This window comes from Rhinatrema bivittatum, chromosome 17, assembly GCF_901001135.1.
Source record: "Rhinatrema bivittatum chromosome 17, aRhiBiv1.1, whole genome shotgun sequence".
In the NCBI taxonomy this organism is placed as follows: Eukaryota; Metazoa; Chordata; class Amphibia; order Gymnophiona; family Rhinatrematidae; genus Rhinatrema; species Rhinatrema bivittatum.
The window spans coordinates 58,285,418-58,310,786 of NC_042631.1; the positions used below are offsets into that span (position 1 = coordinate 58,285,418).

General features: G+C 46.1%; 1 protein-coding gene across 1 annotated transcript in view; it reads left to right on the forward strand.

Annotated features, from left to right (window-relative positions):
• CPT1A (carnitine palmitoyltransferase 1A) overlaps nt 1-25,369 on the forward strand; it is a 939,552-nt gene that overhangs the window by 666,641 nt on the left and 247,542 nt on the right. Inside the window, 1 exon segment of the mRNA XM_029583120.1 lies at nt 4,317-4,481. Coding sequence (XP_029438980.1) covers nt 4,317-4,481 — 165 coding nt within the window.

Sequence of the window (25,369 nt, forward strand, 5' to 3'; positions counted from 1 at the left end):
CTGAGTTCTTTCTTCGTGGCTAGAAGAAGTCCGCCTCCTCTTTTTTTGAGTCTATGGAAGGTGAAGATGTCGTATGTCTGAATTGGTAGTTGATTGGTTAAGGCAATGTCCGAGTTTTTTAACCAGGTTTCTGTGATGGCACAGATGTCTGGGTTGCTATCCAGGAGGTAATCATTGAGGATGTGTGTCTTCTTAGTTAAGGATTGCGCATTGATGAGAGTTACTGAGAGTAGCGTGAGGCCTAGAAGTTGGTTTAATGGTGATGTCGTAATAGGGATGATTCTTTTTTGTATGACGTTGGTGAAGTTAGTTAAGGGGGTTCGCCTTTGGTTGTGGATGATTGGGATATTGAAAGTGAGCATGGTGAGAGTGGTTCTGGTGGAGGTTTGTTTTGAGATGCGGTTGATTGGGTCTGGGTTTGGAGGCCCAAAGGTGTGAGTCTGTAGGAATTCAAGAGGTATCTGAATGTGGGTGAGAGAGTGGTGTCTGTCTGTAAGAGTAGATGTTTGGATGAATTGCTGAAGGTGTTTGTAAGTTAGTTGGTTCGGCTGGTAGAGTGCTCTGTCTTCTGTAAGCTTGAGTGGTTGCCTGACTGGTTGCTGGGCTGATTCTGGTCACAGCAGTTACATCGAGGACTATTATATTTCCGGGATCCAATGATTCGGTTGATAGATAACATGCTAGTATGGTAGTTGGGTAGCATCGGTTCCTTTGCTCTGTTAAAGGCCTCCTATTGGGAGGAATGGGTCCCGGGTTGGTCCCACAAATAGGGAGTGCACAAAGGGAGTGCACTAAGGAGCGCACAAAGGAGCAGGCTCCTTTGGCGAGCTCCTTAGGCACGCGACGCCTGGGTGTCTCTCAATTTAAATTAGGAGGCCAAATCAGGGCTGTCCCCTGATTGGCTGAAGGTGGTCGGCGTGCCCCTCGGAGGCGGAGGAAGGTGAGACTGATGTCGTCAGCGTCTCGGTTCGACGGAGGCCGGCAGGGGCTGCCTCGTGGTCGGGGTCGGAGGCGGCCGTGGGTAAGTGAAAAATCAGGCCTTACCCCGGCGGGTCTCCGGCGCCGATCGCGCAGGCCCTGCTTTACTGCTCTGCCGTGCTGCGTCCGGAGGAAGAGGGCTCCGAAATGATGGCAGAAGAAGACCAAACGGCCCATCCAGTCTGCCCAGCAAGTTTCGCACTTTTTTTTTCTCATCTGTTACTTTTGGCTCTTAGTAACCTTTTGGTTCTATTTCCCTTCCACCCCCACCATTAATGTAGAGAGCAGTGCTGGAACTGCATCTAAGTGAAATATCTAGCTTAATTAGTTAGGGGTAGTAACCGCCGCAATAAGCAAGCTACACCCATGCTTATTTGTTTACCCAGACTATGTAATTCAGTCCTTGTTGGTTGTCTGTATATAGATCCAATTTTCTTCATCCAATTTGCTCAATCGAACCGGGGACATAAGCCACGTCCCCAGGAATATCGGGCGTCCAATTTCGGTTTTAAACGCGTTAGGATGTATTGTGGTCTCTGAGACTGGCCCGGAGCTGGGGAGAAACACGTCTGCCCCGCTAACACATCACGTGATCCTCCTTCTTGCAAATCCTTTTAAATGTGACAAGTTTATCTTTAAATTTTATGGATGTGGGAGTGTCTGTTTCCTTGCTCCCTACCTTTCTGAGCAAGCGCTCCCATACCCATAAACAGAAATGCCCAGAGCCAATAGAGACCTGAAAGCTGGAAAATATAAACCCTGATGTAGCATAATGGTGAAATGCTGGCCACATCAGCGTTATAAACAACTATCAGGAGTTTACATTTCTGTTGTGGACTCTTAACTTTTTATTATTTTTTTATTTATCGCTTTTACAAATATAAACAAAGAATCCTTTGCTTTGAAATCAAGAGGAATTACAAAAAAGAAAACTATTATTAATTTACATTGATAATAGCAGTTACAGCACCACCTTATATGCAGAATTATTTATCCTCATTTATTCTAAGAAATATTTGAGGGGAGGAAAAGGAAAAAGAGGAGTATTAGAAGAAATCAATTTAACAAAACTCCTGTGACAATATCCATATCTAATTATTTTAATACGCGGTCCAGATCTTTTAGATTGCTGGGGTTTCCCTTCTGGCATCTAAGAACCCCCTTAATTGCTCGGGATTATAAAATACATAGGTATTCCCAGAGTACTTTATTACACACCTATTGGGGTAGCACAATAAGAAACTTGCCCCTAAAGTTACTACTTCTGGGCGCATTAGTAAAAAAGATTTCCTGCGTAACTGTGTAACCCTGGACAAATCAGGAAATATACGGATTAATCCACCCAAATAAGTAACATTAATAGCCTTAAAGTAATATTTCATAATAAGGGCTCTATCAAATTCTGAAAATAAAGAGACAAAGAGGACGGATCTCTCAACAACCTCAAGCCCAGAGCTTTCCAGATATTCAGATAGATTATCAAAATTTCCCATATCCCCAACAGGGGATATCTGTATCTGGCTCTGTCTTTGCTTTAAGTACAAAATCTTTTTAACAGCTGGTATTTGTTCATCCGGAATCTGCAGAATTTCTTTCAGGTATCTTTTGAACGTTAGTAGTGGTATCTCACCCACTACTTTGGGAAAATTCAAAACCCTAAGGTTAAGTTGTCTCAGGTAATTCTCAACAGATTCCAGCCGTCGCATCGAAATAGCCTGATCTCTCACACAAATGGCGTTAACATAATACACTTGTTTCAGTTCCTCTTTAACCTGCTGTAATGCTTGTATTTGTTCCTCACCCTTCAGATGAAATTGATTTTCAACAGAGTCCATTTTTTGGGAGATTTCCTCCATTTTCTGGGTTTGTTCATTAAATGCCTTCGTCAACTCCATAATCAGGTCCCAAAGGGACTCCATTGTAATTACTGCCGGTCTTTTTATCTCAATGGGGTTTCTTATTAGGTTACCCATTACCTCTCTTTCTCCTGTCGGCAAGGTTGGTATCTGCGAGGTTTCCTCTCTCTTCTCCTCTCTCCGTGCTACAGCCTCCGGTGAAATCGAGGAGTTGGGGAGCCTCTCCCACTTCGAGACGCTTCCCAGCTGTCCACTCGATAGAGTCGCTCCTGTGACGCTCCTCACTGGCGACTCTACAGGCCCGGCTGCGCTCGAAGAGATTGCACTCGGCGGTTCTTGCGGTTCCGACGGGGTCAGCGATATCTCTCCAAGCAGAGAAGGGACTCCTCCTCCCGATCCGCTAGCAGGGCTCGTTGCCCCAGCTTGTGATATGGGGGATGCATATTGCAAAATTATACGCTGTCCTGCGGGAAGTGAGGGCTCGGTGGATAGACCCTCACTCTCCCCTTTCTTTTATGAGGCATTTTAGAGGAAAAAAATTCAAAGGTAAGACTAAATTGCAGGAGCGTTTGAATATGCATCCGGTCAAGAAGCCATCTTGGATCCTCCCCCCGACTCTTAACTTTTTAACAATATCTAGATCCTGGGACATACAGAATTGAATACACATGTATAATATTTTCCCTTCCTCTGGATCACAGTATAGAGAGAGATGTTAGGTATAACCTTTGGCTAATTACTTGATGAAGCTTATTGAAACTTGATGGTTTTATTTGACTCTCATTCTGGCCCTGATGTAATATAGCGTTCTTGGCTGTGCACATGTGGTTCTTCATAGAATTTACTCCTGATGTAGTAAAGAGTTTTGCGCACAAAAAATATGTGCCCAACCCTGAGTAAAAATGTGCACCCAGCTGAGCACTCCTCCATGCAAATCTCAGATTAAGCAAGGCATTAGCTATTATTCCCTATTGCAGAGAGGTGCAGAGGCTAACTCAGGTTCCTAATACTGGAAATGTAACTGCTGGTCAGAAGTGGAGTAAAATTTCTGGGGCTAGTGTTAATCTGTGGGGCTGAACCAGGAGTTTGTGGTCCTATATTCAGAATTTGTGCAATAAAACATTTGTTCAAGCTTTCTGCGCACTACGTGTGAGCACACATTTTATTCTAAGTCCTGCTTAGATGTATAAATATTGTGCTCTTCATGTTTTATGCACACAGTCCTTATTTCTTTACTAGGTACACAAATCAAAGTTATGCTCCTGGCATGTTTTGTGCAGATTAACCATGATTTATGCATGCAAAACATGGTTTGCACAGAAAAACCATGTAAACTGTGTCCTGGAACACAGCAGATATTTATTAATTGTTTTATTCCATTGGGCCCTCAGAAAGTGGTAATCTTTTCATTTGCAGAGGTTTCTGGCTTCAGAGAGTATTGCATTTGTACTTACTATGATGTATTTTCCTTTTTTTCCATAGTGCCAGTTGATTGTTGAGTCCAGTTTCACTGTTGCAAAGGATCTGGCTGATGATGTGGATTTTCACTCTTTTCCTTTTGATTCTTTTGGAAAAGGGCTAATCAAGAAGTGTCGTACAAGCCCTGATGCCTTTGTGCAGTTGGCACTTCAGCTGGCACATTATCGGGTAAACAAAAGTACTTTGTTTTTAATGTTCAAGCTTCATATAAAAATTGTAAGAACATTTTTAAGAGAGTTACAAGTTTAGAGGAAAAAGAAGCTGTACTCTCAAGGACAATACACAGTGCTTTTTATTTCAAGAAACTAGCATAACATACACTACACAGGGAGGATAACTTTCAAACAAATGCATGTGAGCCCATTTGTGCGTGAAAATAGGCTTGTGCGCTGAAACACATTTAAAGGTGAATTTTAAAAGCCTAGTGCACGCATCAATTAGGGATGCATTCACAAATTGGACTTAAACATGCGCGCACCCTATTTTCAAAACTCGTTGATGCACGTGCATCTTGGGCTGTGCGCCCATCTCACAGACTTTCAAAAATGCATGGGCATTCCAGGGTAGGGCCAAGAGAAGTGCGTATATCTATCTACCTTTGCACCTGGGCACACGCCCAGGTCCCCAGCTGCATACATTTACTTCTGCTATGGAGAATGTGTTTGGAGGAGTTTAAAGGGTCTGGGGTAACTGGGAAGAGTGCAAGCTATTAAACCAAGGGGGTATTGAGGATCTAGCTCATAATTGGGTGAATTGGTGGTTGAACTGTTGAAACTGGCAATCGTGTGGATGCTCGCCCCTTTTAAAAATTCCTGATTTATGTAGTAGAAGCGGCATTCATGTGCCTAGGCGCGCATCCTATTTAAAACTGGATGCACTTAAGCACCACCTACTGTATTTTATAATGTATGCATATGTGCGTGTAAGTTTATAAAATTGCTGCATTCCTGTTCGCGCGCCAGCTCACATGCACCAATTTATGCCTACGTATCAGCTTGAAAGTTACTGTCCCTTTTTGTGTCATGTGCGCAAATTCAAGTGCATGATTAATAATACGTGCTACTTTGCGTACAGAGTTGCACGTAGACTTATGGGTACAATTGCGCATGGTTTACAGTTTACTCACAAATTTGTATGTACCATCCACATGCACACTGTAGCATCTTGCTACTTCCAGTTCTTCATGGGTGCAGTTTAGCAGTCATGCCAACCAAATTCCACTACCTGGCGTCCCTGGTGGTGAAGTACGAGAGGGAGCTGTTCCCATTGCAGAGATGAGGAGAAACCTCTGTCACAACAAGGAGGCTTAGTGCCACATTCACCACATTGAACTGTGGAGCTTCCTACCCGTGTAGGGTAAGTAGAATGTGGGTAGTGGGGGGCACTAGGAGGAGCTCTAAGGATGTGAGGGGGGTGGTGGGGTTAAGTCAGGAGATGCATGGGGGTCACTGGGGAGACTTGAGTGTGGGAGTAGTGGTTAGCATATGGCAGAAGGTGCATAGGGATCATTAGGAGGGACTCTGTGGCCTACAGAATTATAACAAGGTATGTTTGAATACAGTAACATGTACATTCCAGTAATACTCTTTGTACATGTCTTACCAATTGGTATGACATGTACAAAGAGCATTACTGGAATGTATACGGGAAGAGTAAAATAGTTAACTAGGATGTCAAGCCTGACTTAAACCTATAGTTACTAGTAAAGGTGACATTAAGACTTAGATCTTACTATGGGACATGTCAGAGATTTAATGGTGAACCTAGGGCCTCCTTTGAGAAGGGAGAGATTTGGCCCTGTTGCATGGTTCTTTTTACTCTCCCAGGCTATATGGTCTGGAAAAGATATTCCTACAGGCTGGACTGTGCAGCTAGCTCCCTCATGAAAAGGCATGCAATGGCTGTTCAGGGAGTATCCTTGTTCGGGTATCTTTCGGCCATGGTGGCAGCATACCACTTCTAGGTACATTAATGGAGTGCAGAGAGCCATGCTACTCACTTCAGATGTCAGTAGACAACATTGTTACATACCAGTATGGAGGTCACAGTAACAGTGGACACTTAACGTTGTCATCCAATTTATCCCTATAGTTCGAGAACCTCAAGAAGGCGGCCCAGGAATTGCGTTGAAAGCAAGCAAAGTGACTGGACCAGCTGTGAGCTAGCCAGGATGGTGTCAGAGGTAAGACCAGCTCTAGCCATCAGGGAGATTTTACAGGATACATCTATGCCCTGTTTCTAGCACCTGTCACATTATAGACCAACTGCTCAGCACAAGCCTGTCTGGCTTCATCTGTAACAAACCCTCATGCAAACATACCTACACCTTGGCAATTATCTGCCTCATGGGCAGCACCCTCAGATCTAGCTGTAGACCCTTCAGGGTCTTCACACCCACTCCTACATATGTATTCCCGTTGAAATTATATGGCCCCTATCCTATTCAATTACGTATAGCCTCATAGCCCTAGGTGCCTTGCTATGTAGACCACAATGCAACAGTTTGAATCCTGTCACGGAGTCCAACTCAGAACCAAAAGAACATGCAAGGCTCCATCAAATATCCCGCTGAAATTATTCTTCTGTATGTCAAGGGATCATTTTATGGGCTTTCTACCACATATATGATATGCTTGTCCCATAGCTATGAGCATTTCCCTTTGCCTACATCTCTCCTAGAAAAGGAATGCCCTCTAACTGCACTTGCTGTTCTCTTCACAGATGATAATGCCTCGTTGCTGGAGGAGGAGTAAACCAGCGACAAGGTCCAAGCCTCTCACCCCACCATGGCAGATGCCACTGCTGGGGAGGAGCCGGATGCTACTACCCCACTCTCTCCACCAATGGGGGATCAAGCAGTGACGTTCCAGCCTCCCCAACTGGCAGATCCTGGGCCCAGAAAGCCTGCTGACCGCCTCCCCATCCTGTTAGGGCCTCCTTCCCTTTCTGCCCCAGAAAGTAGGTTTGCCAGGACCCTCCTCTAATGCTACCACCATCATCATCTTCCTTGTCGAGGGCAGCTGAACCAGATTCAGTGTCTGGAGCACTCAGTCCAGACAATGAGCCTGTATCTCAATGCCTTTCTGGTGGAGGGATGAAGTTGATGGTGGACTTGCTAAGAGGGATCTGGGAAGACCTTAGGAATCTACTTAGTTAGGTGAGCCGCCACAGTGAAATACTACAGTGTCTCACTGTGGCAGTGCAGCTATTTGCCACAAGATTCCCACCATGCTGACCAGATTCCTTAGTCTCTGCACCTGTCCTTCCTATTTCCCTGGGCCTTTTCTTTTGTGTAAATAGTTTGCTCCCTAGCTGGCCCTACACTTGTCCTTTTTCTTTTTTTTTTGTTAATTTAATATAAATATTTAAACAATATTTTGCACCATTATATTTGTTTTTAAATATATTATAAAAATATATAATTTTTGCTAAACTTTGCATGTGTTTATCCTTTATTTAAGGTCTACCAGGGATTCATTTGTGTGGCTATGGCCAGGATGCAGTTCTGCTGCTTCTTTTTAGGATTAAGAGGCAGAGCAACAGGCATGTTCTTCGCCAGGCCCGCCCCCCACCCCCCCCCCCATTTATCCTCCTGTATTGCTGGGATCAGAAGGGGAAGGGGTGATAGTCAAGCAGACCCTGCAGTGCAAAAAACTAAAAAGACACAAAAAGGGATTGAATTAGCACTAATGTGAAACTTGTGAGCAGGTCAATGCCTGTGAGCCTCACTGTTTCTTTCACTGCTGGGTGGGTTGGCTTTTAGCTTTTTTGGGTAATATGTGTGCTTTTAATGTGTTTGTGTTTTTGTGCACATATTATATGAAGTGAAATTCTGTAGCATTTATTTCTCACAGGACAAGCAGGATGGTAGTCCTCACATATGGGTAACATCACAGGATGGAGCCCAATCACGGAAAACATCTGTCAAAGTTTCCAGAACTTTGACTGGCCCCTACTGGGCATGCCCAGCATGGCACTAACCCTGCAGCCAGCAGGGGTCCCCCTTCAGTCTTCTTTTTTCCGCGCAGCAGTAGCCTCGCAGTAAAGGAGCTCTGAAGAGATTCCTGACAGGAATTTTCCTCACGGAATTACTAAAAGTTAAGTTGCCCCTCTGGGGTCCCTCTTCTACCTTTTATAACTCTGCAGTACTCCGGTAAGTTTTGACCCGTTTCCTGTCTATTACCCGTCGAGTTTGGCTTTCGCAGCCTACTGGCCATCGACTGTATCGTGGCTAAATTTTTTGCCATGGCGTCGGGGTTTCGTCAGTGCCCGGACTGTACCCGCACCATGTCTATCACAGACCCCCATAAAGTCTATGTAATGTGTTTAGGACGCGAGCACAATATCTTGACCTGCACCAAATGTGCCCTAATGACACCGAAGGGTCGCAAGGCCAGAATGGAGAAGATGGAACTTCTCTTCTGTGCTCAAAACCCTGACTCCGTCCATCGCATCAACGTCATCAGAACCGGCACTGTCGACTTCGCACCAGCATCAACCACCGACCGATGACCGACCAGCATCGAAGACTACTCGGCCATCGACACCCTCTACTCCCCCTCAGGATCGAGGGGATCGCAGGGAGAAACTCGCCATTGACACCGTAAGACTTGGACCATCGAGGGAGCGAAATCATCGACCTCGCCATCGTCCGAGCTGCTGTAGAAAAAACCCCATCCAGGAAAGGCACAGACCATTCCTGCGACCGGGTCTCCGAGGCAACCCTCACCCAATCGGGGATCGGGAGCTGCGACTCTGCCTGCAATGGTGGTCCCTCTGGCTATGCCTCTGCCTCCTTCTTCTGTTCTGGAGCTGGGGCTGCTTGCTCCAGGTCTCCGAGAAGAACTGGACCGGATGGTCCAGGAGGCCATCGACAAGGCGATGCAACGTCTTCAAGTTCCTCCGTCACCAGCACAGACTGTGGAACTGATCATCGACCCAATTCCGGCAGCGCTGGCACCGCTGCTATCCAGGATGGAAGCCCTCATGGCCGCTTTTCCATCGATGGATCCCGGGTCTCCGATGGCTCCGATGCCCTCCCCATTGACAGCATCATTGGGAGGAGAAACACAGTTTTGCATTCCTCCATTCGGCGTTATGCCTCAGCCATCGATGCCTGTACGTCCCTCGCCACCGATGCCGATACGTCCATCGGCTCACCGAGCCATCCATCGATGCCCTTGATGCCTGTACCGATGCCTTCGATGCCATCATCGGTGCCTCCGATAATTCCTCCGATTTCTTCGGAGCCCAGACCTGGACCTTCAGGTATCCAACCACCCTGACCCCCTCGACTTCCTAGAGGAAAGGGTGTTGACCCTTATGATACCTGGGATGATGATACCTCATCAGACACCGATGACTTACCTTCACCCACTGAGAGTAGAAAGCGTTTTCCTCCAGAGGACCTCTCATTTATAAATTTTGTGAAGGAAATGGCTGAATTGGTTCCTTTTCAATTGCAGACAGAACAGGATGATAGGCACCAGATGATGGAGTTGCTCCAATTCCTGGATGCCCCCATTCCCATTCATCAGGTTCTTCTTGATCTTCTCAAGAAGAACTAGGAAAATCCAGGAACAATTGCTCCAGTACACAGAAAAGCTGACACTACTTATTTAGTACAGTCAGACCCAGGTTTTCAAAAGTCACAGCTTGATCTCCACTCAGTCATGGTAGAGTTTGCACAGAAGAGGGCAAGGAGGTCAAAATCTCACTCATCTACCTCTCCTGGTAAGGAACAAAAATTCCTGGACAACATTGGACGCAGAGTATTCCAAGGGGCCATGCTCATCTCTCGAATTGCTGCCTATCAGCTTTATATGACCCAATATAACAGGGCCATATTTAAACAGATACAGGACTTCTCAGACTCCCTGCCTCAGCAATTCCAAGACCAACTACAAACCCTTGTAAGTAAAGGTTTTGAGGCACGCAAGCATGAGATCAAAACATCTTATGACATTTTTGACACCTCTACCAGAGTGTCTGCAGCTGCTATTTCAGCGAGACGGTGGACTGGGCTCAAGTCTTCTGACCTTCGCCCGGAAGTGCAAGACCGATTGTCCAACCTGCCCTGTGTAGGGGATAATCTGTTTGGTGAACAGATCCAACGGACAGTGGCTGAACTAAAAGATCATCATGAGACCCTAAAACAGCTCTCTTCAATGCCTTCCAACTTCTCTTCAAAGCAGCCCTTTAGAAAGGACTCCAAGAAGTCGTTCTACCATCCACAAAAGTCCTACCCACCACCAGCCAGATCCCGCGCTACGAGGCCTTATCAGAAGCCTCAGTCTCACCAAACCCGAAAACAAAAACCACAAACAGCTCCCCAGCCGGGGCCTGCTTCCGGTTTTTGACTTCCACTTGGAGAGCAGCAGCCAGATTGGGAGGTCGACTGTACCACTTTCTCCACATGTGGCATTCAGTCACAACCGACCAATGGGTATTGGCAATCATTGCTCAGGGTTACCATCTGAACTTTCTCGCCCTGCCACCGGACTCCCCCACCTCTGCAGACATGGAGAACATCCGACCACTCCGTTCTTCTGGATCAAGAGGTCTCCCTTCTTCTCCAGTCAAGAGCAATAGAAGCCATTCCATACTCTCAGCAAGGCCTAGGGTTCTATTCCCGGTACTTCCTAATCCCCAAAAACTCGAGAGGTGTCCATCCTATTCTAGATCTATGGGCCCTCAACAAGTACCTCCAGCGAGAAAAGTTCAAGATGATCACCTTGGGCTCGCTTCTACCTCTTCTACAAAGAGGAGACTGGCTCTGCTATCTGGATCTCCAGGACGCATACACCCACATTGCGATAAGTCCAGCTCATTACAAATACCTGAGATTCCTGGTAGACCTCAAGCACTATCAATACCGAGTGTTTCCATTCGGCCTAGCGTCTGCTCCACGAGTCTTTACAAAATGCCTCGTAGTCGTCGCGGCATTCCTCAGGACACAAGGTGTTCACGTCTACCCCTATCTGGATGACTGGTTAATCAGGGCTCCCACTCAGCAAGCTGCTGTGTCGTCCCTCAATCTAACATTACACACTCTAATTTTGTTAGGGTTTCTCGTCAATTACAACAAATCCTACTTAGTCCCATATCAAACCTTATCGTTCATTGGGGCAGACTTTGGACACCTTACAGGCAAAGGCTTTCCTGCCTCGACAGCGAGCACTGACCATTGTGTATCTTGCTCACCAACTGCAGTCTCAGCACTGACTCACTCAGTCTGTCCCTCGCCTGGTGGAAAAATCAGAGCAATCTCCTCTAGGGATTGCCCTTCCAGGTTCCGCATCCTCAAATCATTCTCACCACTGACGCTTCCAACCTCGGGTGGGGAGCCCATGTAACCAATCTGCAAACACAAGGCTCTTAGTCTCCAGAGGAAGCCAAACACCAGATAAATTTCCTGGAACTTCGAGCAATAAGATATGCTCTCAGGACCTTTCAGGATCGCCTGTCCAATCAGGTCATCCTAATTCAGACGGACAACCAGGTGGCCATGTGGTACATCAACCCCTCAGTAGCGAACTCCATCTTCCAACAATGAGGATTTCCTCAGATAGACCTCTTTGCATCCCCTCGGAACCACAAAGTGGACAATTGCTGCACCCTCATTCGCAGCAAACACTCTCAGCCCAGAGACACATTCTCCCTCTCATGGGCAACCGGTCTGCTTTATGCACTCCCTCCACTTCCTCTTCTCTCGAAGACTCTCGTGAAGTTGCATCAGGACAAGGGAACCATGATCCTGATAGCACCTCACTGGCCTCGCCAAGTGTGGTTTCCAATACTTCAGGATCTCTCCATCCACAGGCACATTCCATTGGGAAAGGACCCGCTCCTGATCACTCATGCAGGAGCCTACGCCATCCCAATCTTCAAGCCTTGTCCCTGACAGCATGGGTGTTGAAAGGTTAATACTTCAACCACTTCACCTTTCAAATCCGTGTCTTGATTGCTTTGCAAAAGCCTTCCATGAGAAAATCTTACTCTTACAAATGGAAAAGGTTCATGTCAGGTGCTCTTCTCAGTCCCTTGACCCCTTTTCTTGTCCAATCCTGAAGTTTCTGGACTATTTTTGGCATTTGTCAGAATCAGGTCTAAAGACCTCTTCCATCAGAATGCATGTCAGTGCGGTAGCCGCCTTCCATAAGGGTATCGGGGATGTTCCTATATCAGTACAACCCCTTGTAACACGCTTTTTAAAAGACTTGCTCCATATCAAGCCTCCATTACGTACTCCGCCCTTTCTTGGGACCTTAATCTAGTTCTGGGTTGGCTCATGAAACCACCATTCAAGCCTTCTCACTCTTGTGAATTCCGATATCTCACATGGAAAGTGATTTTCCTTTTGGCAATCACATCAGCTCACAGAGTTAGTGAATTGCAGGCCCTAGTTACCTATCCACCTTACACTAAACTTCTGCAGGACTGGGCGGTATTCCGCACTCACCCTAAATTCTTAGCTAAGGTAGTCTCGGATTTATTTATAGTTATTGTTCTATGTAAACCGGTTTGATTTGCATCTAATGTAGGAAGATCGGTATATAAAAACAAAAAATAAATAAATAAATAAATAAATTTTCATCTAAACCAATCCATCATACTACCTACCTTTTTTCCCAGGCCCATGCCAACCCAGGAGAACAGACTCTGCATACCCTTGACTGTAAATGGGCTCTAGCTTTTTACTTAGACCGTACAGCAGCCCACAGGGAAAGCACTCAATTGTTCATCTCTTTCCACCCTAACAAGTTGGGAAAGCCTGTCGGTAAGCAGACTCTCTCCTCCTGGTTAGCAGACTGCATATCCTTTTGCTATCAGCAAGCGGGCATTCCATTTCAAGACCGTGTCAAAGCACACTCTGTGAGGGCCATGGCGACTTCAGTAGCACACCTACAATCGGTGCCGCTTCCTGACATTTGCAAGGCTGCAACTTGGAGTTCTCTCCATACCTTTGCAGCCCACTATTGCTTGGACAAAGCCGGAAGACAAGATTCCATCTTCAGCCAGTCTGTCCTTCGTAACCTGTTTACAACGTGACGTACCAACACCCTTCCGCCTGCCCGGTGGGGTTCAGGATGCCCTCTCCCAAATTCCAACCCAGTTGTTGTGCCTGTTGCACGCCTTTGGGAACATTTGGTGCAGGTTCGGACATCCTCAGCTCGGTACTCACTCATATTTGAGAACTACCATCCTGCTTGTCCTGTGAGAAAGCAAATGTTGCTTACCTATAACAGGTGTTCTCTCAGGACAGCAGGATGTTAGTCCTCACGAAACCCGCCCGCCGCCCCGCGGTGTTGGGTTCGTAACGTTTTGTTATTTTATTTTTCGGCACTGCCTGTAGCTTTCAAATAAGACTGAAGGGTGACCCCTGCTGGTTGCAGGGTTAGTGCCATGCTGGGCATGCCCAGTAGGGGCCAGTCAAAGTTCTGGAAACTTTGACAGAAGTTTTCCGTGATTGGGCTCCATCCTGTGACGTCACCCATATGTGAGGACTAACATCCTGCTGTCCTGTGAGAACACCTGTTACAGGTAAGCAATATTTGCTATATGTTTAATAAAAGTTTTTGTAAATTCATACAGGCACTGTATATCTGTATAATTGAATTTGGGTAGTGCCTTTTTTCTATACCTTCCAATTTTGTTTTCCAGCTTTTCAAACCATTCTGCCTCTGTGGCTGGTGACCACATTGGTGATGGTACAAGGGTCAAAAGAGTGAATCAATTGGTGGTTGGGGGGACACTGGATGGACCAAGTTAAGAAATCAGAGAGGCCGTGGCTTGTGTGGGGAGGGGATGACTCAGTGTATCAAACGTGCATGAAGGAATCAGATGGACAGTGAAATGTGAATGAGATGATCAGAATGCGGGGGCAGTCTGTGAGTGAAGTGATGGGAGGGGGTGGTGAGAATGAAGAAGATACGATATGATGTGGTGGGGAAAGAAAGAGAAGAGTGTGAGACACCTGTGTGCAAGTAGATTCAGGACAGCAGACCATATATACCAATCTGCTCCTATTCCCCAAAGCAGAAATGATCAAGCTGATTTTGGCTTAAAAAGGAGGCCTTTATTTTATTGGCTGAGGAGGGAGAGGAGGACAGTGGCTGAAGAGTGTAATTTGCAAGGGAGAGGAGGGACTTGAGTGTCACTAGGGGTAGGGGGTTAGCATTAGGGACCTTAGGAATACTGGGGAGGGGGGGGGACACTGGGGAATTTATAAGGGGGAGGACTGGGTATGGAAGATTAGAGACACCAAGGAACAGAGGAGGAAGGGGTTGGAGAGAGACCCTTTCTGTCTATCTGCCTTCTCAGGTTTATCCCATTATTTATTTAAAAAAACATTTATATTCCCCCAATCCATGTATCTTGGTAGATCACAATAATACATACACAATCAAAACACATGATACAATAAAATGTCCTCTAGACAAACATGATTAGCATAATATATACAAATAGACATTGCTTGTAGTGTTCAACTTACTAAGTTGAACCGTGATCACCGCACATCACTTATTGCTAAAGACCCTAGAGCAGTGGTTCTCAACCCTGTCCTGGGGACACCCCAGCCAGTCGGGTTTTCAGGCTATCCACAGTGAATATGCATGAGAGAAAATTTGCATACACTGCCTCCATAACATGCAAATTTTCTCTCATGCATATTCATTGTGGATAGCCTGAAAACCCAACTGGCTGGGGGGGTCCCCAGGACAGGGTTGAGAACCACTGCTCTAGAGAAAAGGTATGTTTTAAGGAATTTCCTAAAATCTCTGGTAATTATTTTATTTTCCAAAAGACAAAGTACAAAACGTGAAGCTATTGATACCAACACAAAAAATGCAAAACTTCACTATATCATATTTCAACCAACCTTATTATGCATTAACTCACAGATGTTTAGAAAAAAATCGGAGGAAAAAAGACCTCATGACCTCATGTTGTGTTCTGCAAAGTACTGGTAACATGTAAGAGGTAATTTATAATCATTGGTCTTTAAAAAAAAAAACCTCCAACCTCCAAACTTTAATTGAATTGCCATTAGCAGACTGCAATGAGAACTGTTTAGATGTTAGTTTTCGTGATACAGGAGTAACTGCCTTGAAGCAGCCTCATGGAGAAACATCAGCTGATGTCAGCTTATGATTAATATACTAAACTCAGATATAAAGTGTCCGTGAATATTTTCTTTGCGCCGTGATATATTCAGTGCTTGGGAGCAATAACTCTCCTATAATACTATGAAAAACTTATAATGATGGAATTTACTAACAACAAAATTTTAAAGGTAGAAGTGGAATGTTTCATAAATTTATTGAGGCCTCAATAAATTTATGAAACATTCCACTTCTACCTTTAAAATTTTGTTGTTAGTAAATTCCATCATTATAAGTTTTTCATAGTATTATAGGAGAGTTATTGCTCCCAAGCACTGAATATATCACGGCGCAAAGAAAATATTCACGGACACTTTATATCTGAGTTTAGTATATTATTGTCACTGCACAAGTGTCTTGTAAGCATACCTTAAGGTGCATAGATTTTTTGGTTTTTTTAGCTTATGATTAATAACATAGCGAGCTGCAAGTCTTGCTTCCCTATCAGTCTCCCCACCCCCTTGTACAAGAATCACAGGACACCTATATGGCTTTTAAACAAGGCCACAGTTTATTACATAACATAACCTGAGCCCTCAAACTTATTATACAAACAATGCAAAGAACCCCCGCCCCCTTCCCCCCCCCCCCTCCTCCTTGATCCTCTTCGCTTACCACCGCATCTCAGTGGTAAGACTAAGCTGTCACTCCCATCTCACCTACCTCGCCGTAGCCCCAGCGAGGGTAAGCTTGCGGCCTGAGCATTGAAATACCCCCCCCCCCTTGCTCATAGGCCATCCCGTGTAGCAGCCCCAAACTACACAAAAATTCTCCCCCCCCCCCCCCCCTCCAATGTCCTTTACAATCCAATACAAACCCTTATCACTTAGGGCTCAGGTTTCCACTACAAACAAAGACAACCTTGGTTATCTTTGTTCCCCCACCTTGGCCCCAAACCCCTCACACATTCTTGCTCTAAAACCCTCCTGCAAAGCATTGTTAAATGTATTTATGTATTTATTTATTTTATTTAAAGAGTCTTCTATACCGATGTTAGTCGAAACATCACCTCGGTTTACATGGAACAAAAGCAACGGAAATTACAAGTAACAGGGGAAGGGTAAGGGGTACAAAAAACCAATAGGAGAGCAGAGAAGCATAGGAACAAACAACAAGTGAACTATAATTCACAATTCGGCTTTCGAAAATCACGAATTATTAATCACTATTAATCTCTTTAACAGACACCATCCTCTGGAACCTTAATAAAAAACAACCGACTGAGCATAGAGGATGTGATTCCTTTACGCTCGGCGTCCAGCCTCTTGCATCGACCTCCATCTGCACCCCAGACGCCAGCTAGGGGCGCATACCAACATCGGGGCATAGCCCTTAGAGGTACAGAACATAGATCTGGGCATGCCGGCTCGCCCTGTTAGGGCTGCAAAGGAGAAGGGAAAAGAACTGTTAGCTCCGTCTGTGCCTTCCAACATGGCCGCCGCGGAAAACCTAGCCGATCAGCCTGTTATCCCAGCGTTAGCTGAGATAAAAGCGGCAGTACTCGAGGCGTTGGGGCCCAAATTAAAATCAATATCGACGGCGGTGGCTGAAATCTCAGTCAATTTAAATAAATTTGAAAGCCGCTGTGCTGACTTGGAAAATCGGGTCTCTGAGAACCAAGATGGCCTCCACAACGTGCAATCGGAGCTTGCTGTGCTGCGGGCAGAAGTGAGTAAGAACACAGCGAAACTTGAGGACTTGGAGAACCGCGCCAGGCGCTCTAATTTGCGCTTTATTGGATTGCCCGAATCTATTGAGCATCGTGCGCTCCCTGCCCTGCTTGAAAATTGGCTCACCAAAGAGTTGGCGCTCACCTCCGCACATGGCGTTCTGCGCGTAGAGAGGGCGCACAGGCTCGGAGCTAAACGGCCTGCGGATGAAAAACCCCGGGTGGTAGTGGCAAAAATTTTTAATTTTGCACACAAACAGGAGATCCTGACGGCCATGCGCAAGGGCCGCAATCTTCAGTACGAGAATCATCGGGTCTTGATCTTTCAAGACTTTTCGTCTGCGGTGACTACGCAGCGGCGCGCGATGGCTCCAATCTGTACTCAACTACTGGCACGGGGAGTGAAGGCCTCATTGCTATACCCGGCCAGATTGCGGGTCACCACCGAGGCTGGTGTTAAGTGGTACACATCGCCCCAGGAGGCTCGTGCGCTGTTGGTGGAGCCTGGGGCGGTAGCTGACGGCCCTACTGCTTCTTCCTCGCCGATGGGAGCTGTTGCTTAGGCCTTGTTTGAGCAGGCCGGATCGATCCTGGTAGTTTACTTGGATTTCACCTTTTAAGGGAAGCCCATGTTTTTGTTTTTTTTTTTCTTTCTCTTTCTCTTTTTCATTTTTGGCTGCTTCAGTTGTGCCGCTGACCCAGTGGACCCAGGGGGCAGAGCATACACACTTTGCTTGTTTGGGCTTTTTGCCTGTTTGTTCCCTCTGGTCGCTGGGATTTATATGTTTTTACTGCACCTACTGGCGCTTTTGTTAACTATTTCCTTCTGGCTAGTTAACCTGCCGAGCACGAAGCGGCCAAAGTGTATGTCGGGACTGAACTAATAGCACAGTTTCGGTGTTGCCCGAAAGCTTGTTGGGAGCTATTTGTGCTCTGCTTCCTTTTGTGGAGTTTTTTTTTTTTTTTTTTTCTTTTTTCTCTTCAACTCAGTGGAATGTTTTTGCGTCACTCCCCGATGTTTTCTAGACACTGACATTGGGTGAGAGCATGAACCCCGGGACAAATTTTTCTTTGTCTTTCTTTTTTATCTTTTTGCCTGAGGGTTGTAACTGTGGCCATCTTTTACAGGTTCTTTATACCCTGTCCATGTTTAGGGGTGGTTATTATTTGTTATGTTTGTACGCTATCTGACTTGATACTGCCTGTTTTACATCTCCTTTGGATTGGGGAGCTATGATTGTTCATACCCTCTCTCATGTTTATCCCTTTCTTGTTCCTACGGCTCCTTGCTGGTAATAACTCTGTTGTTTTCAGACATGGTTGGCTCTTGGGATGTACTGTTTGACTCATAGGTCTTATAATCCTGAGTTCCTTCATGTCTCCTGTTTATTGTTCTGTGATGCAGATGGAGGGGGGGTGGGGGAGGGGGGGAAGGCCAGCATGGTAGTGATCTCGCTGATACAGGGACAGGAAGTCCTTGTTGGGGATATGGTAAGGCGAATTAGGGGTGGGGTTGGAGTAATTGGGTTGGTTGGGGTGGGGGGGTTGTGGGATCGAGTCTCCTGGGGACGGTGGTTGACCAGTTATGGTGTTTTGTTCAGTCCTGGTGGATTAGGGGGGGAGGGGCCTCGGCTGGGAAGGTCTCTGCCTCATTCAAAGTGGATTTGGATCTCACTACATAATCTACTCATAATATTCATCCTCTAATATGGCCCTTAATTTAGTCACTTGGAATGTCTGTGGGATAAATTCTCCCATTAAGCGCTCTAAAATTCATACTCTCCTTAAGCGTAAAGGCGCAAACATTGCATTTCTACAGGAGACGCACCTCACGGATGGGGAACACGAGAAGTTAAGTAAACTCTGGGGGGGCCAGGTGTATTATGCCTCTGGCACGACTAAGTCGGCGGGAGTAGCTATATGGATTAAGTCTCAGTTTCCCCTCCAGGTTCATTCTACTATCCAAGATCCCTTGGGGCGGTTTCTCCTTTTGGAAGCTGAGATCTTTCAGACTAAGGTGATTTTGTGTAATATCTATGCTCCCAATACCTATAGTCCTAGCTTTTATCAGGATATTTATCGTCACCTTTTACCATATGCAGCGGAGTGTTTGTTGATTGGGGGAGACTTTAATACGGTCCGTGATGACCAGTTGGATAGATCGTCTCCAGCGAGCTCACAAGGGGTACACGGCAGGGGGCCATCTTTTTTGGAGCAATCCTTTCGTCTGATAGATGTATGGCGGGTGTTACACCCAGGAGAGAAGGACTTTACCCACATATCTCGGGCTCATGGCACCCTCTCTAGGATTGATTATTTTTTAGTTAGCGCACATTTATTGTCACAGGTGGGGGACGTAGCCATAGGAGATATTGTTATCTCGGATCACGCCCCGGTGTCACTGGCTGTGCGCCTGGGCCATGCTCCTAATGTTACTTTTCAGTGGCGATTCCCCTTTTATTTAGTGCAGGATACTAAGTTTCAGGAATTTTTGCGAGCTCGCTGGACGGACTATGCCACCCTCAATGCCCAGCACGCTGCGGATCCGATCCTGTTTTGGTACACTGCTAAAGCAGTGTTGAGGGGCGAGATTATTTCTTATATGGCACATCGGAAAAAAGCTATGAATCATAGAATTTTGACATTAACCCATAAGCTGCAAAGAGCCCGGGTGGCTTTAAATAATGGGAACTCCCATAGGTTGCGGGTGGACTATTTCACAATTCAGGGTGAATTAAATACACCTATTCATCAGAGGGCCCGAAAGAGTTTTCTTTATTACCAGTATAAACTTCATCAGCACAGTAATAAAGCAGGGAAAATGCTGGCTAACTTAGTGCGCTCGGTTAAGGGGTCCCGTTACATCCCGGCCTTACGCTCCCAAACGGGTGGAGTTCTGACAGCCACAAAGGACATACTCCGTGGGTTTAGGGAGTACTACTCGGATCTTTACACGTCCGACCATTGGAACCCGGAGGCTTGTGCTCGCTTCTGTGAGCAGTTGCCGATCCCCCGCCTGACCAGTGAACAGAAGGAGCGCCTGAACGGTCCGGTGACGTTGGCTGAAATCCAATCAATCATTCGTGGGGCGAAGGCTCTTAAGTCGCCGGGCCCAGATGGCTATGGGGCCGAGTTCTACAAATGCTTGCTTGACTTGGTGGGGGACCCTTTGGTGCAAGTGGTGGAGGCCCTGGTAGACAGAGGGTCCTTCCCTGCTCATGTTAATATGGCTAATATTGTTCTGATTCCCAAACCAGGGAAGGACACTCTGGCCCCAGATTCCTATCGCCCCATTTCACTTTTGAATTTTGACCAAAAGCTTATTGCTAAGGTGTTAGCAGACCGCCTTGCGGTGATCCTTCCTACCTTACTGGGGGCGGACCAGGTAGGCTTTGTCCGTAGGCGTTATGCGCTTACTAATATCCGGAAGGTATTAGCAGCAATGAACATGTGCCAGCAGATGGGAGCCCCCTTTCTAGCCGTTAGCTTTGACGCTGAAAAAGCGTTTGACCGGGTGGAGTGGAATTATCTCTTTTGGGTGCTACGCTACATGGGGTTCACTGGATTTTACCTCAATGCCGTGAGTTTGTTATATCAGGCCCCAGAGGCAACGGTGGTGGCTAATGGTTCTTCCTCGGAGATTTTTTCTATCTCCCAAGGTACTCGACAAGGGTGCCCGTTGTCCCCTCTTTTATTTGTTCTTCAATTGGAACCTCTGCTACTGAAAATCCAACTGAGTCAACTGGTTAAGGGGTTTCGTTTCCAGTCCTCTACCTTTAAATATGCAGCCTTTGCTGACGATATTTTGGTTTTCCTTACTAACCCTCAGGCCTCTCTCTCCGCCTTACTTCGGATTTTTTGGGATTATGGTGTGTTTACAGGGTTCCGCTTAAACCTTACTAAGTCGGCGGCCTTACCATTTCCTGAGTCACTGGAGGCGGGTTGGGGGGCAGATTTTCCTTTGCAGTGGGCTGGCCCCTCGTTTAAATACCTCGGTATAGTTATCCCTCGGGACCTCTCTTTTATCTATAGATTAAATGTGTTCCCCTTGCTCAAATCTACTCAGGAAAAATTGGCTGCCTGGGCAGGCTTGCCCATCTCTCTGGGGGGTAGAGTCCACCTGTTTAAAATGATTATTTTGCCAAAATGGCTTTACCTATTCCAAAATCTGCCATTACAATTGCGCACAGCGGAGCTTAAGCAATTAGACAGGGCCCAAAGGCGCTTTTATTGGAGAGGGGGAGGTCGCGAGTTCCCCTGGGCTGGATGAGGGGGCGTTGGGGACGGGGGGGGGGCTTGGGGGTCCCAGATTTGGCTTTGTATAACTTAGCCAGCAATTTGAGACTGATCAGGGATTGGTTGCTCACCTCGTCAGCGGTCATCCACCTTGCCGCGGATGCGCAACTGGTGGCCTCTTTCTCACTCCATTTTATATTGCAGGCTCCGTCCAGCTCGATCCCTAGCCACTTGGGGAGAAGTATCTTGGTTCGCCCGTTGCAGACAGCCTGGCTTAGGCTCACCCGCATTCTACAGGTCCCCCGTGTCAATGCGTGGTTCTTGCCGGTTCGGGGGAATCCTGATTTCACACCGGGAACGTATAATGTGGCCTTTCAGCGCTGGCGCACTAAGGGGATTTCCCTATTGGGCCATGTTTTGTCGCCAGAGGGGACCCTATTACCTTTCACTGAACTTGGGGAAGTATACGGTATTCCTAAAACTGATGTATTTCCTTATCTACAGTTGAAACATTATGTCTCCTCGCTCCCCCCCGAGGTTCGGACACCATCACACTTTTCAGCGTTAGACTCTTTGTTCTCTCTCACCCGCGACCAGTTACCCTCTCTGGCCCGTTTTTATGCGAAGTTGCAACAGCTGACTGAGGTGGACTCTTGTTCCATTTTAGTACAAAGATGGAATAGCGATGGGGTGTTTGTTCTTAATAAACGTATTATTATGGCGGGTTTTAGGCGCATTTCCCAACTCTCAGTGAACTCCTACTACAGAGAGATGCAATATAAATTTTTCAGGAGAAGTTATATCTCTGCACAGGGGGCATTTTATTCACGAATTTTATCCTCCCCTGCCTGAGCCCGGTGTGGTAATTTGCGGGGCACGTTGTCACACGCCTTTTGGGAGTGTCCAGCAATTCACTCATTGTGGACCCGCGTGGTCCGTTACTTAGAACATTTGTTGGGAGTGACTATCCCGATATCCCCCCTGTGGCTTCTCTTTGGATGCGTCTCTCCCTTGCGTGTTCGAGGTTGGGGAACCCGCTTGTTGATCCATAAGGCTTGTTTAGTAGGGAAGAAAGTGATTTTATTGCATTGGCGGGAGGTGTTGGCTCCTTCATACTGGACATGGCGTAATTGCTTCCACCAGCTGATGCTGATGGAGGCTGCCTCTATGCGTACTTCTCCTCGCCACCGGAAGAGATTTTTGGACGTTTGGGATGTCTATCTGCAAACATTGCCGCAACGTGTCCGCAGCTCGATCTACAATGAGGGCCTGTAATGCGTATCTCATGAATTGACAGAGGATGCCTACTTGGATTTGTTCTTACCTGCCACCTTGGACTGGGGGAAAACTTTGGACTCTTGTTTGGGGGCTGTCTACCCTGGGAGACTCAGGAGGGAGGGTGGGGGGAGGAGGGAGGGCATTGGGGGCTCTTTGTTGGAGGGTTAAACAGCACATGTTTGTAACTTACTGGGAGGGTGGTGAAGGGTTAACCCATCTTCCGTGTTGTATTTTTTTGAAAAAACAATAAAAATTGTGTTGGAAAAAAAAAAAAAAAAAACAACCAGGCTTACTCATCCTCCTAGACCTATCAGCTGCGTTCGACACGGTAAACCACGCAATTCTCATGGACAGACTAATCGACATCGGAATCAAAGGCACAGCCCTTAACTGGTTCAAGTCTTTCCTGCACAACAGATTCTACAAGGTCAAAATCAACAATTATTAATCACACCCAGTCTGCGCATCTCTAGGAGTTCCCCAAGGCTCTTCCCTATCCCCCACCCTTTTCAACATTTATCTTCTTCCACTCTGCCAGCTCCTCTCTAAGCTAAAACTAACATACTACATCTATGTGGATGATGTACAAATTTTCCTACCAATCACAATTTCTCTACAAAATACACTAGAATTCTGGAACAAATGCCTCCAATCCATCAACAACCTTCTAATGAGCCTTAACCTAATTCTAAACACCAACAAGACGTAAATACGTTTGATAACACAAGACGATAAACCTACAATGTCCAACTATAACAACAATCAACCACCCTTTTCAGCTCAAGTCCGAAACCTTGGAGTCATCCTAGACAAACAATTAAATCTAAAAAAATTCATTAATAATACCACAAAAGAAGGCTTCTTTAAACTACAAATCCTAAAACGGATTAGACCGCTCCTCTGTTTCCAAGACTATCGCACAGTTCTTCAAGCAATTATCTTCTCAAAAATCGACTACTGTAATTCTCTTCTACTTGGCCTCCCAACTAATACCATTAAACCCTTACAAATGCTCCAAAATGCATCAGCAAGAATTCTATCCAAGACCAAAAAAAGAGAACACATTACACCTGTATTAAAAAATTTACACTGGCTTCCAATTAAATATAGAATCACCTACAAAGTGTTAACTATCATACACAAATCCATACACAACCTCATTCCTCTGGACCTCAATATACCTTTTCAACTGCACATACCATCCAGACCGGTAAGAACAGCATATAGAAACTCTCTCTTCGCTCCACCAATCAAATCCTCTCTAAACAAGAGTTTTATCCACAGCAGGCCCAGCAGAATGGAACTCCATACCACAAGAACAATGCCCAAACACTTTCAAAAAGAGACTAAAAACCTGGCTATTCGAACAAGCATTTGATTAAAGCCAAACTACTAGTTCCCTCACTAACATCCATCAGACTTTTCCCCTCTTATCCTAGTTCACTCCCTTGTTGTAATGTAATTGCATTCTTATATGCTTATTATTGTTTTAATGTAAACCGAAATGATATGTAACTTTGCTACATGAATTGCGGTATATAAAAATGTTAAATAAATAAATATAATGTCATAAGAACAAGGTCATAGTCAAATTCAGGTCATGATCCATCACAATTCAATATTCAAGGTGTTGGGGAAAGGCTTGTTTGAATAGCCAGGTTTTGAGCTGGGCTCTGGATTTGGTGATGCAAGGTTCAAGTCTGAGGTGGGTTGGGAGTGAGTTCCAGTGCATAGGTCCAGCAATGGAGAGCGCCCGATCCCTTGTAGCTGTGAGGTGTGCTTTCTTTAGGGATGGCACACGGAGGGACCCTTTGTTAGTGGTCCTTGTCGGTCGATTCGAGCAGGCAAATTGGAGGGGATCTACCAGCCAGCTGAAGTGATGGGAATATAAGGCTTTATGGATAATGATCAGGGATTTAAAGAGGATGCGGGAGGGAATAGGGAGCCAGTGTAGGTCCTTCAGTATAGGGGAAATATGGTCATATTTGTGAGCATTGGAGAGGGTTCTGGCTACAGTGTTCTGTAACATTTGGAGGGGCTTTAAGGAGGAGTAGGGTAGGCCAAGTAAGAGGGGAGTTACAGTAATCCATCTTGGATGCCAGTGTAGCCTGGATGACAGTGTGGAAGTCACTAGCGTGAAGGAGATGTTTCAGGTTTTTTAAGTCTAAGTTTGAAGAAACCCTCTTTGAGTATGGCACTGATATGTTTTTTGAAGTTCAGTTGTTGGTCGATTAGGACCCCCAGGTTCCTTGTGCAGGGCTGTGCAAGAGGATTCTTGATAGCAGAGTCAATTGTGAGTGTGGGATTGGTAGGGGGGTGATGGGATATGAGGAGGAGTTCAGTTTTGGCAGTGTTTAGAGCAAGGTGGAGGTTGGTAAGTAAGGAGTTGATGGCAGCGAGATGGTTTCCCCAGGATTCAAGGGCGTCAGATAGGGAGCCTTGAATGGGTATGATGATTTGCACATCATCAGCGTAGAGAGAGAATTTGAGGCCAAGTTCTGATAAGAGTTTGCACAAGGAGGGTAGAAGAGAGGGAGGAGCCTTGGAGGACTCCTTGGGCGAGGGCGTAGTGGGAGGACTCAGCATTGCCTATTTTCACGGTGAATTTCCTATTGTCGAGGTAGGATGAGAACCACTTAAGGGCTGTGCCGGAAAGGCCAATGTCGGTTAGGCGGGCAAAGAGGTGGGTGTGATTTATGGTGTCAAAA